We start from the raw sequence: 18,650 nt of genomic DNA, 5'->3' as shown, positions 1-18,650 counted from the left end.
GTTGGGCTTATGATAACTACTCCTACTGGTAGTAGGCAATACCGTCACCAGTTAAATTTGTTGCTGTGGAATGGGTTTCTGCCGCACCACCATCACCAGTTTAAATGCACGTGTTGTGATACATTGCACAAGTGCAATAGAACCGCTGCCACTGTTGAATGATAACAGACTACAGCTCAATCTGAGTCCAGTCAGTGTTACAAGCAGCTGGTTAACTAACTGGACGCCACCCGCTTGTGCTATTTTAATTAAGCAAACTAAACAGGTAAAACATGCTCTTTCCTCTCCAAGTTTGATGGCTGTAATAACCGCAACATACAGCTAGTTTGTGTGCTTTTAAGATGTCTGTCAGCCCGTCTCGTGCTTTAACGCAGGCTGCACAAGTTAGTAGTGCTGCATTTGTTTTTCTCAGATTGTACTGAGTCCAATGCTGTAGTGATTCATCTGATAAGGGCTTAAAGGCTGTTTTAAAGTTGTGTTTTAACTCGTTACTCTTTTTTAAGTCCATGATGATTTAAAGATCACCCGTACAGCAGCCAAAGCTAATTTAATCAATGATAACACGCTACTTCCGTTAAGTTCTTCACAATAAAAGTCCGTAGCAGGCCAGGGCGATATGGCATAAATATCACATCACAGTTTTTTCTTCTCTCCCCCCCCCCACCCCACCCCCCACCCCCCACCCCCCCCACCCCCACCCCCACCCCACCCCTTCACGATAAAGTTATTCTATCATGGCATTACAAATTCAGGTGTTACAATGCCCCTTCTTCCTGTGAAACAAACCTGTAACGGCTTACTAAAGTCATGTCTGAGCATTAGAAAAACTAGGATATTTTGTGTTTTCAGAAGCAGCTTGTGACACCTCAGCAAAAATAGGTGAAATTATCCCATGACATGGCTATGATAGTAAATCTGGCATGTCGAATTACTTTAGAGCTCAGGTTTTTATCCACAATGCTTCATATTCACTGCAAAACAGAACGTACACCAGCATACCGGCTGAAGCTGTAGATCGTTTTACACATTTGTTTTTGAAGCAATAAAAGAGATGTAAACACTAAGTAGTAATAAAATAGGAATAGGAAGGTGAAAAAACAATAAAAGAGACAACAGCAATATAAAAAATTCGACACTTAAAAATAAATGTAAACCACAGAACAAATAAGGCATTAAAAGGGAAAAGAGTAGTGAAAACATCTCCGTGTTTATTTCGTAAAGCACTTTGCAACCTTGTAAAGAAAAGAGCAATAAAATTAAACTTTATCACTCCTTACCTACTCTTCCTCTATCTGTTAGACCTGACTGTGGCTCAGTCTTTCTGAGCCGCAACAACTTGCATCCACAGAGAGACCATTGATGACACAAGTACCAAGCAAAAAATGTGTGCTGCTGCTGCTGTAAATGTATTTAACCGACTGGTTTATGCAAGCGCTTGCAATTTTTCCTCCACTTTCCCACTGTCACGCTCTGCCACGTGCTTTCTCCTGTTGGCTGCACACCAGGACTGAATATCAAACACTTCTGTGGGGCTAAATAATTCAAATAGCTAACCTTTATTATTCTGGGGTGATGTCTTTTCTTCCTTGCACTCACAAGATTATGGAGGAAATAGTCCCCTGGCATGGGACCAAGATAAGAAATTGAAGATTAGATCAAGAAGTGACCTTGAGCAGAAATGGATGCAAACATTGCGTCCATTATTTAAGCTGATGTGACAAATACGGAAATAGGAGCTGAAGGAGAACATTTCATTAAAACCATTAATAATTCATAGCGGTTCTCTTGTTTCTACTGTTGGCTGAAGGCTAAGAACAAATGTCAAAGGGCTTTTTTTTTTACACCATTTTAACTGGAAACTTCCTGATTCAGTGACCTGAAGCATTTAGCTGTTAACTCCATCTGCAGTGTGTTTCCCTGCCACAAGATGGCAAAATATCCACCTTTCTAGATCCAACTTCAACAGTAAGAACAATACATATTTAATATATTATCCACCAGATCTGTGTGCTATTCAGTCTAGGTTTAAATGTTTTTTACTAAAATCAACCCAAGGGAAAACTCCCCACAAAATCTCCTCCACATAGAGATATAACTCCCCATTGCGCTGATGAGACAGGAAGTAATCAGACGGATGATGGGGCAGAATCTCATTAAAAGATGAATAAACTTCACTGTCATGTCGGACTAATGTGTCTTGGCAATCTGCATCATCTCCACTGTCTCCCAGTCCCTCTTCTTCAAACATCGGCCAGAGCATCTTTGAAGACTAATGAACTCTGGTTGGAACTGCAGGGTAGAAATGAGGAGCAGGCAGGAGGTAAAGTGACAAATGTTACAGAGAAGCAGCATGGGGATGTATGAGAGCCTGATTTAAATGTGTCACTGCAAAATAAGATGCCTGTTTAACCTTTCCAAGATCTGACACCATCACAGGAGCACAGCTATGTGAGACAGCAGACATTGTTTTTACTGGCAAGGTGCAAACTACAGAGGAGCCATGGGGGGCAGCTCCCTTTAAAAAGACATGAGATCTCCTTGAAAGCATCACTTGGACAATTTTGTGAGTCTCTAAAATATTTACAGTTAATTAGTTTTCCCATTAATTTCTGTTTTCTGTCATAATCATCATTATAAAACATAATATCAGGCTGTATGCTTCCTGCATAAAAGTGAGTCTGATTCTCTTTATTTGAAGATGATGCATCATACCAGTTTTCCACCTTGTTAACAGTCTCCTGTGGTCTAAATGAAAGGTCTGTGTTGTGCTTTGGTAAAAATATAACATGGATAGCTACCTGTCGTGCCTGCATTGTGCCAACTGTAAAGTTTAGTGGACGGTTTAGGATAACGGTATGCAAGGCTGTCCATAAGGGGGGATAAAGGGGAGAGCCTTCAGGGGCCCATGGAGGATGATCCATTTTAAAGTTATAGGATAGGGCCGATCAGTTGGGCAACTTCAAGCTGGTGTTCCGCAAAACCAAATTGCGGCATTGTTTGGAGTGAACCCTAGCACCATCTCCAAACTGAAGGCCAAGTTCCATATAACGGGGAATGTCAGAGACAGGCCACAAAGTGGGCATCCCAAGATGACAACACCCCAAGAATACTGTTTTCTCACCCTGTCAGCAAGAGCTCTATCCTCCAAGATGACAACACTCACCCCCCAGAGCAGGTTTTATCAGAGACTACCTCCAGAATTTGGGAGTGGAGAGGATGGAATGGCCTCCCAGAAGTCCTGACCTTAACCCCACTGAACACTTGTGGGATCAGCTTGGGCGTGCTGTTCGTGCCAAAGTGACCAACACAACCACGTTGGCGGACTTGCGACAGATGCTGGTTGAAGAATGAGATGCCATCCCACAGCAGTGTGTGACCAGGCTGGTGACTAGCATGAGGAGGTGCCAGGCTGTTGTGGCTGTGTATGGTGCTTCCACACACTACTGAGGCTCCTGTTTGTTAAATTAATAAATTGTTAAACTGTCAATATGTCTTGTTTCTTCAAACTTCAATCATCCAATCCACCAAACACCAAACAAGAGTCAATGGCAGAATCAGCTGTTTGGCACTGGCAGAGAAGATTTGGCACATTTTTCATGGGCACAACCCACATAGTCAGCTCTGCTGCTCATCCCACAAATGCATGTTCCTTATAAATGTGGCACCATTTAAAAGGGTAATAAACAGGCTTTCCAACAGTATAAAACTTATTGCCAAGAAGCATTGTTACAACAAAGAAATAATGAACAAAACACAAATTTCCTTACTTTTTGTTTTATGTTTATAAGAGAGGATACAAGCAACCTTGCAACTGGTCCAACACATATATATTGATATCATCATAGAATCAAAACTGTGGTTGGCCAAACCCTTGCTCCAAATTAGATGCCTACATTTGTTTGCATTAACATGCACAGATATACACAACCATCCTAGACAATTCTACAACAGACGTCTTCATGCAGAAAAAAAAAATTCATTCAAAGCAGCCCCTGATCAGCACCTAGCCACCATGTTTCATTTAACAACCAAACATTCAAAACTGCCTCAATAAGCAGCTTACAATGTGATAACAAGCAATGTGTATGAGTGAATATGTCAGGAAAAGATTGTGCATTTCTGCATCTAGTAGGCACAAAGTATACTAAAAATACATAAAATGCCTTATATATTGAGAGGATGTTGGTTCTGTGAGGGTTCATTAGCATAAGTGATGTCTTCTCATATAGCACTTGTCATTATTTATACAAGTCATGACCTGGCATTAGTAATGACTGGAGTGCGGAGTCATAATAAAACTTTATTGGGTGGACACATACTGATAGTGGCAGGAGTATTAGATAGTCGGCTGAGGCTCCCTAAATCTCAACTACTATTACACTGTCTGAAACCTCTTAAAAGGCACCAAATCATGATTGTGAGCCACCTCCCCTTTTCTGCTTTTAATACAAACACTGGTGCATGCTGAACTGCTTAACAATTAGCTGTAAATGGGTTGACACTACAACACAGTAATAGCCGCTCTACACCCAAATGTCAATAGAAATTATCATTACCATGACAGTACAGACAGCTGCTGGCACCTCCATGGCAGTTTCGGAGAGTGCTGATTCACTGCTCACATCAAGGGTACAATGTCCCTCTCTGCTCCCTGTACCTTGTTTTGTGGTTGGATTTAAAGCGACTGACAGTTTGCTATAAAGTCTGTTCCTTTAATGACGAACCAATGAGGGTCAAGACAAGTAATGGCCCAAGCTTAACATTAATCATAAGGTTATCATGAGAAGGTGTGGCTGTTTGCTGGATGACACTTGGCCCATTGATCTTCATCTTGTTCCTCATAGAAAAGAATTTATTTTCTTTCAATGGTTAAATAATGTAATAAAAGGATCAGGGATCAATTGGGTTTAAAAGAAACATGACCTATATTCATATGACTTCGAAGCTTAAAAAGTTCCTTTAACTGTAATTTAATGGCAGTCATTTTCCTCTGAAGTAGAAAAGCTCTGATGCTTTACTGTACTGATGAGTCGAAGTGAAAGTAAATGTTGGGATAATTTATTTGATGCTTCAGGTGATTTTAAGGCACCTAAGAAGTAACTGAGAAAATTCATAGGGAAAATAGAGCATTTTTCAAAGGTATTAGCCATGGCAGACAAAAGCTTCCACCAGCATCCTATAACTTTTGCTAAAATTAGCCTTTTATTGTGTAACTAAAAATGTGTTCACACTGTCGGAAAAAGTGGCCTGAATTTAAGCAAAAACGCAGCAATTAACCTCAAAGTAGAGCTGGGAATGTGCTAACATTAGCATTTGTGACGTAGCTGTATAGGTTATCAATTAAGTTGTTCAACCATGAAATATGGCCTGATAGCGATTGGACTGTAAACTAAGGATGCATCAATACCACATACGAGTATGTGTACTCACATTTGGGTACTCGCCAATGAAGAACAAATACTCGTACAAATTACTGGCAAATATTACCCCATAAAAGTGTTGCACTGTAAGATAGGAAATATCCAGCCTCTAAGCTTCATTTGGTACCTTGGAGCAGGTTCTTAGTATTATTTGCTGTCAACTACATTTTTGTACCCTTAAAAATGGTCGGATATAATAGTAGTTTTCATCTTAATTCTCGTTAATATAATCCTTTTACATTTAAATAAGATAGGGATGCAAAAATTCCCATTTCAATGAAAAGCTATCAGTGGTCGATTTTTAAAGCTAGACAGTTAGCTAACACCCAAATCCTCCAAAAAGTGCAAGGCATAACATTTCTTGAGATTTATTAAGTTCCTTTTTTCATTTTTGTTTAACTGCAAAGAAGCAAACATTAAAACAACACATTAAAAACAACAACAGAAAATGAGGCACAGTCAAAAAACACAATTAGCAAACCCAAAATGCTGCTAGCTTACTGCTAAAAGCTCAGCTAACTACAAAGTTACAGATTCAAATGTTGAACACAACTCAAATGTTATTTTCTGCCTCTTTCCCTGCCATAAAATATTAAAGACACCATACTCCCAGACAAACTGTGTCCAATTCAACAATGCAAACGATAACCCTGACAGAAAGAGAAGCAACTGCTGCCTGCTCTCTGCAACTCTGATAGCTATTCAATCTCACGAGGTCACAAACCTGTTTTCAGCAAAGAGGGGGCAGTGTTAAAACAAAAACTTAACCCAAACTGTATAAAAAGATGTAAGAGGCAGGAGGAAGCGTATAAAAAACCTTACAACTTTACAAAGGACAAAAGAAGTCAGGTTTCTTCTCATGCTAAGGTTAGCTGGTGTCAAATTAATGATTTTACCTTGAAATATGACCTGATATCTGGCAGACTATTCACTTATCTTTTTATGTAAAGTCACATTAGATTTAACCTAATAGTAGATTCTACATGATATCTAGCAAAAACTACTCTTCTAGTGTTACCTAATAAGCTAGGAAATGCCAGGACTCTTAGCTTAAGGATAGCTAGCCAGGAATGCTATTCATGCTTGTTAGCTGGTATCATATAGCATCATCAGAAAGTGTTTTTACTCTTAAATATTGCCAGATATCCCTTTGATTTTTCAGTGAAATCTCTATTTTCTGGTACAAAGCATTTTTAACAACTTTATAGATCCTAAACCTAGCAGTAATAGTGGCTAACCAAGCACTGGTTAAATGCTAAAGCTAGCTGTTGCTCACTTGGCTGTCATTTCCTAATGTGTTACAAAATGTTGATATATCCTGAATTAAGAATAGATTTTAGGAGTTTGTTTTTGGTGCTTTTAAGCAAAGCAATTTTCTATTATAATGATGTTGGAAAATGAAATGAAAATTTAAGGGATGGGAGTAGAAACTTGCTAATTGAATTTGAAAAGCTAAAATAGTAAAGCATGTGATACTATGGTATTTTCTGATGTAAGCTAGCAGGAGCTGTGTTTCAAGGGTCCCCAGTCATAAATGTCACCACCAAGTAAAACTCAAATGTGTACTTCCTTTGAAGTTTAATCAAAGTATTTAAAAAAATTATAATAATTGCAACATCTGCTTTCCATTTGGTTATGAAACCACAGCGTCACCCGCCCCTCTTCCTCTTCCACCAGCCTTGACACATGATTGCGTCAGTGTCACCTGGACTCTATTACCACTCTATGATACATGGTGGTCCAGACAGCTCGACAGCCGGCCCCTCTCTGCAGTCGACAAGCAGGGCATGAATTCATAAAGCCCTCTCCTCTCCCGGGATGGGCTCAGTTCCAACTCTGTACTGTGTGACCCACTTACTTGACAGCAGCTCTGTTAAAACTTTCAGAAGCAACGAGTGCTTCTCTTGCCAGGCAACAAAGGCAAACATAAGAGAACGAAAAGAAAGTGATGCAGAAAGTGCCTCAACATCCTGATAAGCAACAGATTTATTGCAGGCGTATATACTAAAGAATGAAAGAGTTGCTTATTTCATTCACGTTTTTGTTTTAGCTTCCCTTATCTTGTAACTCGCCGTTGTCTTTCAAATCCCTTTACAACAGCTAGAAAACTGACTTTAAGGGCCTTGAAAAGATAACTTCATCCATAAAGTAATTATTCAGTCAGCTTATTTTTTATGAGATAGAAAAGCATTTCAAAGAAAGCAATCTTTAAAAAATGTCTCTGTTGGCATGTTTTCAAGGGCTTTTGAAAGTCTGAAATCAATTACTTGTCACTTAACTTAACAATCAGCAACCTGCTGAATGCAAGAAAAAGGCCAATGCACTGAAGCCTTTCATTATCATTTCTGCTACCTTTTTATTCCTTATACAGAATTTCCTACAAAGCAAAGATCACAATTATATGCCTTTGTGGCTCTATGTGTCCAATAAGTACTGTCTAGGCTTTTGAGGACAGTTTGCTTGAATATGCAGACACAGAAAAACAAAATTCATCATGCTTTTCTGTCTAGTAATGCCCATTTACATCTGAGCCACAGCTAAGAATTGGCAGGGACCTCATGATGTGATACATATTGAAAACAACACAACTGGATTTGTTTAAGTCAGGACCACTTTGTCAAGAAACATACATGATTTGGGGCTATAAATATATCTTTATTAGCAGATAATAGCATTTCTGCTGTTATTTCTGTTTGGCGGTGTGGCTCTTCTCCCCCTGCCCTTTCATGGAAAGCATCAAGCAGGAATAGCACACGTTCCTGCTCTTCCCGTGCTGATAAGAAAAGCCTAAGGCAGGGAGAAAAGCAGCAAAAACCCAGAGCAGAGCCGGTATCAGTGACAACAGAATGGCATTTTTTAAGTCAGAAGCAGAATGAAGGAGTAGCTGGGGTGGAGGAGGGTTGTAATAGCGGCATGCAAAGAGAGCAGCAGAGCCTAGCCAGGCTAGAGCAGTTTAAATAAAGGCCAGACTATATGAATTCAGCCAGATTTTGGCCTTACTGTGGAGCTCACTGTCAAAACTTGGGTCTGATTTTGAGCACTGGGAATGAAATGGTCTTGTAGTGTGACATAATTAACAATGCGTCCAAGACACCCCACAATCACATCTTGAAAAGACTAGCATGTCAGAAATTTGTGTGCATCTAAAATTATATGGGCAACTGATGTGTTCATTTTATTTTATTTTATTTATGTTATCACCTGCCTTATGAGTTCTATCTGATAAAGAGCCAGTCCATATCGTCCTCCTCTTAAAACATCCATAATTGTTATCCATAATCCAGTCTATAATCGTTTCTTGTTTTCTCCTTTTACAAGCAAAAGACCACAACAATCGCACAGACCACTTCTGTTTTAGAGTGACTGACTCTCTTTAACAAATTGCTCTTTAGAATAAAGGAAATTTCTAGGTATTTAACCTTTATTAAGCCAGGTTAGTCCCACTGAGATAAATGATCTCGTTTTCAAGGGAGACCTGACCAAGTATGGCAGCAATACACAGTTTTAGCAACCAGCACACTGAAACTATACTGTTTACAATAAATGTTGACAACAATAATGACTTATCATTTCAAACAATGGCAGAGAAATTTTGAATCGAAGAGTTTTCACTAAAGATTAAAAACACTTATGAAGTCACAAGATCTTGTGATTTAAAATCAGTCAGTTCCAAGTAGAAGATGCTGACAACCTGAAAGCCTTCTTTGCAAACTCAGGGAACAACAAACTGCACAATGTCAAACAAACGCAGGGTGTGCAAACCATCCTTCAAGATTAAGAGACAGGATAGGTAGTCCAGAATTTTGCCCAGAATGGCTTTAAATGGAGACGTACCAATATCAAAGAAATCCATAATCAGTGACAAATCTCAGAGCTCCATGAAACACACAAACAGTCCAACCTATGAAGACTCTGAGCAGAGGCATTCATGTACAATACATCGCCATAGTTAAGGACAGGTAAAAACAAAAAAACTCAACTAGAATAATCCCGGCCAAAACGCTCAATTTTTTAGCTCCATACTGAATCTGCTCCTTCAGAGACAAGTTTTCATCAAGTAAAATCCCTAAATATTAAAAAGAAGATGCTAACTCTATTTTTTTCTGGTATCTTGTAAAAATGTTCTTGGGCAGTGTTTCTATTTTGCAGCTCTTAAGGATGTAAAGAACATAAGCTTAGTTTCGTCAGCATTTAGAAAAAGTTGCATCTGACAAAGCTGATCTTGTAACTAATTTAAAAGCATGCTGAAGATTTGCAAAGCTAGTGCAGGTGTAGGTGCACAGCAAAAGATGACCATATCATCAGCATAAAAATGAAAAGAAGCATTTGGAATATCCTTTCCATGCTAATTGATATAAATAGTAAACAAGGGTGGTCCCAAAACCAAACCTTAAGGTTACCCTTTATGGATAGTACCTCTGTGTGTTACTCCTTCTAACTGAACAGCCTGAGTTCTGACTTTTAACCTCTAAAATCTTAGAAGGTGACCCTCAAGTCCAAGTGTCGATTTGTGCCAAATCTGACAAAAATCTCTTAATGTGATCATGAAATATTGTGTTCAAAAGATTTGTTAACCTTGTTCCTCCAAAATATATTCATCCTTGAGTCAGAGTGAACATTTGTGCAAACCATTACAGAGATGTCACATTCACAAAAATGGCCTGGATGGACAAACTAATCCAAAAACAAAACACAGCCCGGCTTCAAGCACTGAGGCATGTGAAGAAGCTTTGACTCAAAATGAGGTTAAATGTACACCTTATCAGAAACACAAACTTCAGTTTGTTCAAAATACTTTCATATTTGATTTATTTATTGAAACGATGCACAGGAAATATGTTTTAGAAAATGCTTAACGAAAGACATAGGTAGTATTTTAGATATTTATGATATGTATACTCATCTTTGTTGCAGTAGAAATATCAATAAGGCTAAGAAGCAAGAACTAGATTATCATACACAACCATGCCTTGCAACAAGCACCCTTTGCATAAGTCAAAAGCCTCCTACCATCAAACCATCAATATTCCAGTTTTAGTATATTAACACTGCAGCCTTATGTTGGTCTCAGTCCCACATCTTAGACTCTGATCTCTGACAGAACAAGACAACGTGGGAAGAAAGACGAGCGAGACAGAAAGACAGAGGTGATAATTGACAGTGTGACACGTTTCTCACCTCAGCACCATGGGACAGACTCCTTTTCCTGAAGGCCGGAGAGGGCTCGGCTGATCGTAGAGGAGTCAGACCGCCGTTCTTCAACAGCTCCCCTGAGGGCGACTTTGGTACAGTCCACACAGGAACACCATCTGAAACATTACAAGGCAGAGTCAGAGCTGAATGCTAGCTTTGGTTTAACAAGGGAGAGAAGGAGAGGCTGTGGATTTACTACTTTGGTCTTTTGATTTTTGAGTGAAATTATGCTAGATGCTTAGTTGGATGAAATAAAAGGTTAAAAATGTAAAAAGGACACATTATATCACCCTGTATATCCTATTAAATGTCTTAAATATTGTAACATCCACATTCAGTAGTAAGGTTTTCACAAGGGGAAAAAAAGAGTGTGACTGGCATGAGGAAATTGTGTGTGTATTATGTGTGCTTGTATCTACCCTTTATAGTTAAGTCTGAAGGAACAGAAAGATGATTAATTTCGTCACATGGCCAAAAGTATGAAAAATCTTTGCAGAATTAATTAAAATCAATATAGTCTCATCTTTCTGTTGACAAAGCTTTTTGCAGGTTCCTGCAGTGGTTTAGGAATTAAAATGAAACAAAGATTCTTTTGATCCTCTACTATCGTCCCCTTAAAGGGATGAACTGTCAGAGATGATTCAACTTATTAGTCTTTATTTAGATCAAAGCTTCCAGTGGTGTAAAACACAATCCTCCTAATGTCTTCCAGTCTGTTGTTGTGGAGGTTAAATTTGACAGTCATGCTCACATGCGGTTTGTCCTTGGTAAACACTGTCAGAATGTTTGAAACTTTTAAGATCTTTTCTGTTATGACCACATTACAAAAGTTTCTGAATGAAGAATCTTTGGAAATCTGGAATCTGTTTACTAATGTGTTTTTTTTAATCAAACAAACCTTGCACACTGAGTCCAATGCTTTTATTGTTCTATATTTGCAGTACGCCTATGCAGTATTGTCGTTCTTTCCCCCCCTCAAAAAGAGAAGAACACTGGGTCGGTCCACTTATAACAGAGCACTTCATTTACTGAGCTTATTTGTAAAAGCTTGTGTGATACGGTGCTGTGCCAAGTACTAAAAAGCTGGTTTGAGAGAAAAAAGGCATTTCCTCAGTTCAGCCTTTCTTATTTATGTTGTGAGTACAAATGTTTCTCTTAATCTATCATGTTCCACAGATAAAGTAAAAAACAGTAAAATTGGGCACTGTAGGATGTTTAAAGTTTCATTGCAAAAGAGAGAAAGGGAGCTGCAGTCACTGCTCTGAATAGTAAAATAATCCTCTAAACACCTCAGACGGATGCAAAAAACAGTTTGAGCATAAAATTGGACTCAGTGTGCAAAGGCCTAAAAATCCACAGCCACACTAGCAGCTGGCCCATATGCTAACAGCAGCATGCTAAAATGCTACGGGTGATAATGTGAGCATGCTGACATGCTCATGGTGAAATGTTAGCATGCTATGCTCAACAAGATTTTCAGGTAACATTGTAGTTTTTAAAAAATGTAATAAAAGCCACAAAATGTGAAAAATTTTAACTTCACATTGTAATAACACATCATGAATTTAATAATAATGTATATTGATCTTTATGATGAATACATCCTTTCTGGTTGTCTGTTATAAAATGTACCATAAAGGGGCATTTCATGAAAAAAGAGCAACTCTTGCATTTTGTAAAAAAAAAAAAAAACAGTATATGTCATGGTTAATGGGAGAATTAAGAGAAATGGATTTCATATTTTTGTTTGCGCGATTATTACAAAATGTGGCAGAGTATTACAAAATGCAGGGTTTTTTTTTTACATAAAAACGTAAATGTAAAATTTAGTGTAATTATTGCTTAATGCCATGTTAAAATTTAGCATGAATGTCATAAATAAAGATATTGTATAAACTATCAAATAGTCCTTACCATGGTTCTGAAACACTTCCCTAAATCCATCAATGCTAACCTTCAGGTGACACTGGGGAAAAGATACATCCTCTGGGGGACATGAATGTCTGTAGAAACTTTTGTGCCAATCAGCTGAGCAGAAGCTGTGATATCTCACAAGAGTAGCTGAAAATTTTACCTGCTTGCTGCACTTTAAGAAAGCTTAGAAGATTACTAGGTCAGTTGGTCCCATCTTCTGGGAACCATCTTCTGTACTTATGTTGTAGCAGTTTGTGTATTAAGCACAATTTACACAGGATTAGAATTACCTGTGGACCTCTGTGTGTGCTGAAATATGTTAGGTAATTTGCTCTGGATTTTATACTCCCCAAATTACAGACATGGACGATTCACAAATGGGGCTTTAGTTGTTATACACTTTGGAAAAAAAATGTGGGACTAGTACACAAACCAACAGACCCATATTTCCATCTTTAAAGATAACAGTTTCAGGTAGCTATAATGGTAAATCATGAAGCAAGGGTGAGTTATCAGATATAACAGATGGCAGTATTTCGGGTTGCCCTATAACAGCATTGAATTACATTTTATTGTGAAGAGAAAAACAGTTGATTTTAATGTTTCACCAGATGTTGCTGTCTAACTGTTGTCAACGTAATATGTACTGTATGTTTTTTTAAACTGTTATGTGGCAGCTGTTTGGAAAAATATTTTAACCACCAAGGGTGGGAATCACAGGGTAACGCCACAATATAATGTAATATGCTATGATCCAACAGGACACAATTTGATAGCATACGAAAAGACACCAAATAATCAAAACGAAATGATACTGCAACAAACAATGTGATGATACAATATGATACCAAACGATACAATATGATACAAAACAATACAGTAGGATATGATACAAATAAATACTATACAAAACGATGCGGCATGATCAGTACCATACAAAACAATACAACACAATATGAAACAATAGGAAAAAAAAATAATAAAGTAGGATATGATGCGATACGATGTGACAGTACATTTTGATACGATATGATATCAAAGTATCAGGATACTGGGATTCTGATATAACCCATTTTTATAGTATATGCATAGTATCATATTGTATTACTCCACATCACATTGTATCTTGCAGTATCCTTATGATTTGAGGTACATTGAATCTTATTGTATGCTATCAGATTGCATCTTATTGCATCGTACTGTATGTGTTGTATGTTAACTGTCCTGTGATTTCCAACCTGATTGATAAAATATTTCTCCAAACATTACTCTGATGCAAAACAATACGATACCATATGCGATACATGACCGTTACGATAGCATCAAGATACCAGGATTTTGAGGTACCAGTTTATAAGGAAATCATACTATGAAACATCACAGCTAATTAAGTGAAGAAAAGAAAATGTCCCTAAAAAGACACCAAAGTGCAGCATTTAATGTAAATTACCCATGGTAATAAAGTCTAATGACTCATGCCAAACATAGCAGGTTGGATTACTGGCAAAAGTCAAGCCATTAAAACAGTCACTGCCTTGGACAGGCTCCCACCGTTGTGCTTCACCCTATCAGAATTTGACATCCATTGCACTGGTCATATTTTTGTCCCTTGTATTTACATCCCACTGGAAAGTTTTCTCATTCTAAACCAATGTATAGTTTGTATATATCACAGTAGAAGATCCAATTTCTAAGTAATGTTAATGGCTTACAGGGATCTCTAATCTCTAGTCCCAGCACTCAAATTGTGTTAAAAGTCTAAAAGCTCCAAGATGCCATTCTTTGATATCCATTAGTGAAAAGCAAGCAGTGCTGACACGGGCCGACATGCTGGAGAGCCTGAGGCGAGTCTGTCTCGACAAAATGTGCTGATATAGCCCTCGGGCCAGGCCTCAGCTTTGGTCAACTGACAGATTCATTGACAGGAACCTGAAAAGTGTTATTGAACCTCCCCCAAAGATACTGGACTCCCACACAGCAGAGAAATAAGCAGGGGTAGGTCTGCCCCAAGGCACGTGGATGTGAGCAAGTTGTAAATACAGTGCAAATTGAATTTTTTGAAAAGGTTATTCTCAAGACATTTGAGGTTAATAGAATCGTAAGTGTTCAGTGGTTCAAGATAGAGTTTTAAAAGGAGCATTTTAGTTCATGCTTTTAGGATGATTTCCCACAGTTTACAGTCAGAACAATGACAGATTTGTCATGTCACAATGAAGCACCAGAAGTAGAAACACTCACTGAGCAAAGGGATGTTTGGACCATTGGATAGAGGCATGCAAGTGAATACAAAGGCTCTCGCAGATCAAACAGTGGAGGGACAAACTCATGCAGATGATGTTTCCAATGGTTTTACCTTCCATTTCTGGGCTGTGACATTAAAACTTTTAGATGCATTCACATTTAACTCGTACCCTTTTCTTACTACTCCCTTTTTTTCTGTTAAAAAAGTGCTTTTTATGCATCAGTCCATGTAAAGCTGCGAGGGAAGGAGTGAGCCAAGTTAATTTCCTTTATGGACTATCGTTCCCTTAAAGGAAAAAGGGATAAAGAGAATAAGGGTTGGGCTTCAGACTCTTTATGGCAGTGACAGAGAGGGAAAGGGGATCCGAAAGGGATTAGAACAAGTGGCAGAAACCCTCTGTGACATCAGCTGATAGTATGCTGTCTGGTTTGGGATTGGCCGGTTTTGGGTGGGAGTCTACACAGATCCTTTAAATTCTGGACTGTGTAAGTACTGAGCTTTCTGTAATAAACTGCTCTATTTTTGTAGGTAAAGGAGCCCGGAGAGACTCAGCCAAACTTAGTCAAACCTTATGCTTAACTCTCCACCAAAGAGTTGTCTGATCCATGCATTATGTTGACCTAACAAAACCATTGGACCAACCAACCAACCAACCCACCAGCCAGCCACTACCTTTATCAGCTATACCAAATCTGGATGCTGCCCATGCCAATGCACCATACTACCCCATCACTTGGCAAAACTGAGGATCCTAACAAAAACTCCTCACTGAGTTGAAGGGGGTACATGCCGAAAGCGAGGAGCAGATGGACCCCCACAGGACTTATCAGCCAAGCAGCGGAAGGAAATAGGTTTGTACTTGCGGCCCGGTGGTCCCACTCCACACCAACCCCTGTCTGATGAACAGGTACAGGGCAGGGTGACTGTTGGCGCAAAGAGAAGACCAACAAACTGTGAGGACCGGCAGATTGGCTGGGATTTGCGTACCCACTCAAATGCAGACCCCCAAAAGATCTAAAAGTCAAAGATTGACGTTTACAACAAATACTTAAAAATACTCAACAAAAAAGATGAACTTGTAGACATTAAGAGATGGCAGCTCTAACTTTGGATTCAGGGAAACTAAGGGAGAAAAATCTCATGGACCCCAGGGTAAATACACTATGTTATGCCCTAAGCATCCCTGGGGTTATCCCAAGGTACTCCTGATGTGCTTGAAATACCTCCACAAAAAACCAGCCCTTAGGCCTTTGAAAAAATGTGCTTACTACCTCAAATGATTTATTCAACAAGAAGGGGCTATGTTGCTGTACGTGGTTCTATGCAGATAACTGAACCTCCTAACACTGTCTCCAAAGGCATGTTCAGTCAGATAGCAAGGAGAATTTTAGAGGTTGTCGAAATGCATGAAAAGTCAGGAAAATGTAGGCGTCAGTAGTTGAGAGTAAATAGCATTAGAGGACTTAAATGAGGCAGGAATGCTGCTTCAGTTGTCTCAGGATTAATGAACAGACACAAGATAGTAAAAGCTAAGAGATAACAGAAATACAAGACAGAACTAGAGCTGCCATAAGCTGGTCAATGAGCTCTCGTTGGGCCAAAATCTCATAGCAGGTGAGCAGTGGTTGGGAATAAAGTAAGGGTGTGAGCACTGGCAACAAACAAACCAGTGATGCAACAAATTTGACAATATTATCTGAATTTTTCACAGTAGTTGCGCTCCAAAAAACTTACAAACACATCTAAACAACTGTGCAGGAAGGTCCAGGAGTTTGGTAGCTGCTAATGACACATGCATCTCCTCTCTGCCCTTTACAGTTTTATTCTTCTGTCAGCAATTATGTTCAATGAATCCAATTAAAAATGTATTTTTCAGGCTTTCCAACTTTATTTTTCAGAGGACAGGATAGTGGATAGGATAGGAAATCAGGGAGAGAGCGAGCTGGCAATGTTATGCGAGAAAGAAGCCACAGATCAGATTCAAACCTGTGCAACCTGACTAGCTGCTGTATGTAGGGCATGACTTAACTGCTAGGCCATTGGCACCCTTTCTTAAGTCCCTTTATCATCTCATTAACTAAGTGAACGTTAATATTTGACAGATTCCGGACAGAGAGACAGCAGAGGAGAGAGACTGAAACATATCAATTGCTGTAAAACTTTTAATCTAAGTCCTGACCTTTGGACCTATTTTCTGTTCACATCAGTAAATAAAGCTTCTTTGCATGCCGTCTGGATAGTGTTCATGTTTTTGGAAACCACACATCGCAGACTGGAACAAGCGGGTCCTGTTAATTGTTAGTGTTAAAAAATATCACCATGCTGTGGCAGCATCATGCTATGGGAGTAAAGGGTCTGAATACTTATGTAAGTGTGATATTTCAGTATTTTTCTATTAATAGATTTGCAAAAATTTCAAAAAGTCTTATTTCACTTTGTCATTATGAATTACTGAGTGGAGATTAGTGAGAGAAAATGAATTTAAATAAATGCAGTATCAGGCTGCAACATAAAAACACTGGAAATAGAGAAGGGGGTCTGAATACTTTCTGAATGCAGTGTATTTCAGTACAATGCAACAAGGCTAAGGATATTTATGATGTCAGAAAAAATCTGGTTTTGTGTTTGTTTTTCATCCTGTTTTAAATCTTTTTTATTTAATAACCAATTGGCTGGTTGACGTGGGTGTGATTTCAGTCAGCCGAGCTTTTCTTTGGGTGACTTCAGCCCGAGAAGAACTTCCATAAAAACAGTAATACACTTGGCCAATCGGCTGCTTGGTGGTAATCAGCGTGGACTGTAAGAAAAGTACTGCTGTAAAATTTCCCTTGCTTTCTGCTGTAACACATTTGGATCAAAGTTATCATTCATCATTAAAAGTATCCTAAAAAAGTTCGCAAAGAACAAAATAATCCACTTTAACATAGCTGAGAGACCAAAGGTAAACAATTCAAACAAATCAGGTACTTTAAAAGCTATTTTGTTCAATTCAGCAGAGTTAAATTTTGAACTAAATAGTGCAGTAATAGACAGGGACTTGACCTCTGCTGTGTCCTTTTCTGCTAGCACTTAGAGTGGGTTACAATATGTATTTAAGAAAATTTAATGGGCATCTTACTTAACCTCTGAATAGTCACTGGGATCAATTATAAAACAGCTGTTAATCTGCCATCTGACCCAGCTTCATATCTTTAGTCCTACCTTCAAAGCCCTTTGGCAGTGAGCATACTTAATGCATTTTTAGTGGAGTGCAGTTATAAATCAGCTCTAATTGTCCTTGATAAAAACAAGTCTTGCCCCTTCAGTGGAGGCTTAGTAATTAAATAAGACTGTTAATAGATTATAAATATTCTTCTGTACCTTGGAAACTTGAATTAATCCACTGGGCTGAACACATACAGATTATCTAGCTGTCCATCTGACCTTCTCTTGTTCTTTGTGCGGTCTAACTTCAACCTTAAGTTACTGATCCTGAACCCCGTCCTTGGTGTTATGTTAATAGAACCAACCACAGGCTTCAAATTGTTTACAGTGTAACAACTTTATTGGATCCAAAGACCTGTCACAGAGAGCGTTAACATGGCAGAGGTCCGACATCATTTTAGGCACCAGTGTGGATTCCTTTGGCAAAGACTGAATCCCTTGAGGAGATTTTGAAGTGCATAGTGTTAGTCATTATATTGAGGTTTTACCCATTCCCTTATCAACCCTGATTCATTCTGACATGCATGTTGGGAGAAATTATTTCAAGTATTCTGTAAACAATACTGACAAGAAATTCATGTTCAGACACACGTCACATTCATGCTTGTACTTGGCACTACCAGTTTGAGGAACTTGGCATTTCAATGTAATTGAAGACATTGAAGAAACACAATGAA

General features: G+C 38.7%; 1 protein-coding gene across 1 annotated transcript in view; it reads right to left on the bottom strand.

The window, feature by feature from the left end:
- Nucleotides 1-18,650, bottom strand: part of LOC121523720 (oxysterol-binding protein-related protein 10) — a 113,474-nt gene that overhangs the window by 27,011 nt on the left and 67,813 nt on the right. The window contains exon 7 of the mRNA XM_041808720.1: nucleotides 10,599-10,729. Within this exon, the coding sequence (XP_041664654.1) occupies nucleotides 10,599-10,729 (131 nt within the window). The remainder of the gene's footprint in view (nucleotides 1-10,598; nucleotides 10,730-18,650) is intronic.

This window comes from Cheilinus undulatus, linkage group 16, assembly GCF_018320785.1.
Source record: "Cheilinus undulatus linkage group 16, ASM1832078v1, whole genome shotgun sequence".
Taxonomy (NCBI): Eukaryota; Metazoa; Chordata; class Actinopteri; order Labriformes; family Labridae; genus Cheilinus; species Cheilinus undulatus.
This window is presented reverse-complemented; position numbering and strand designations above follow the sequence as displayed.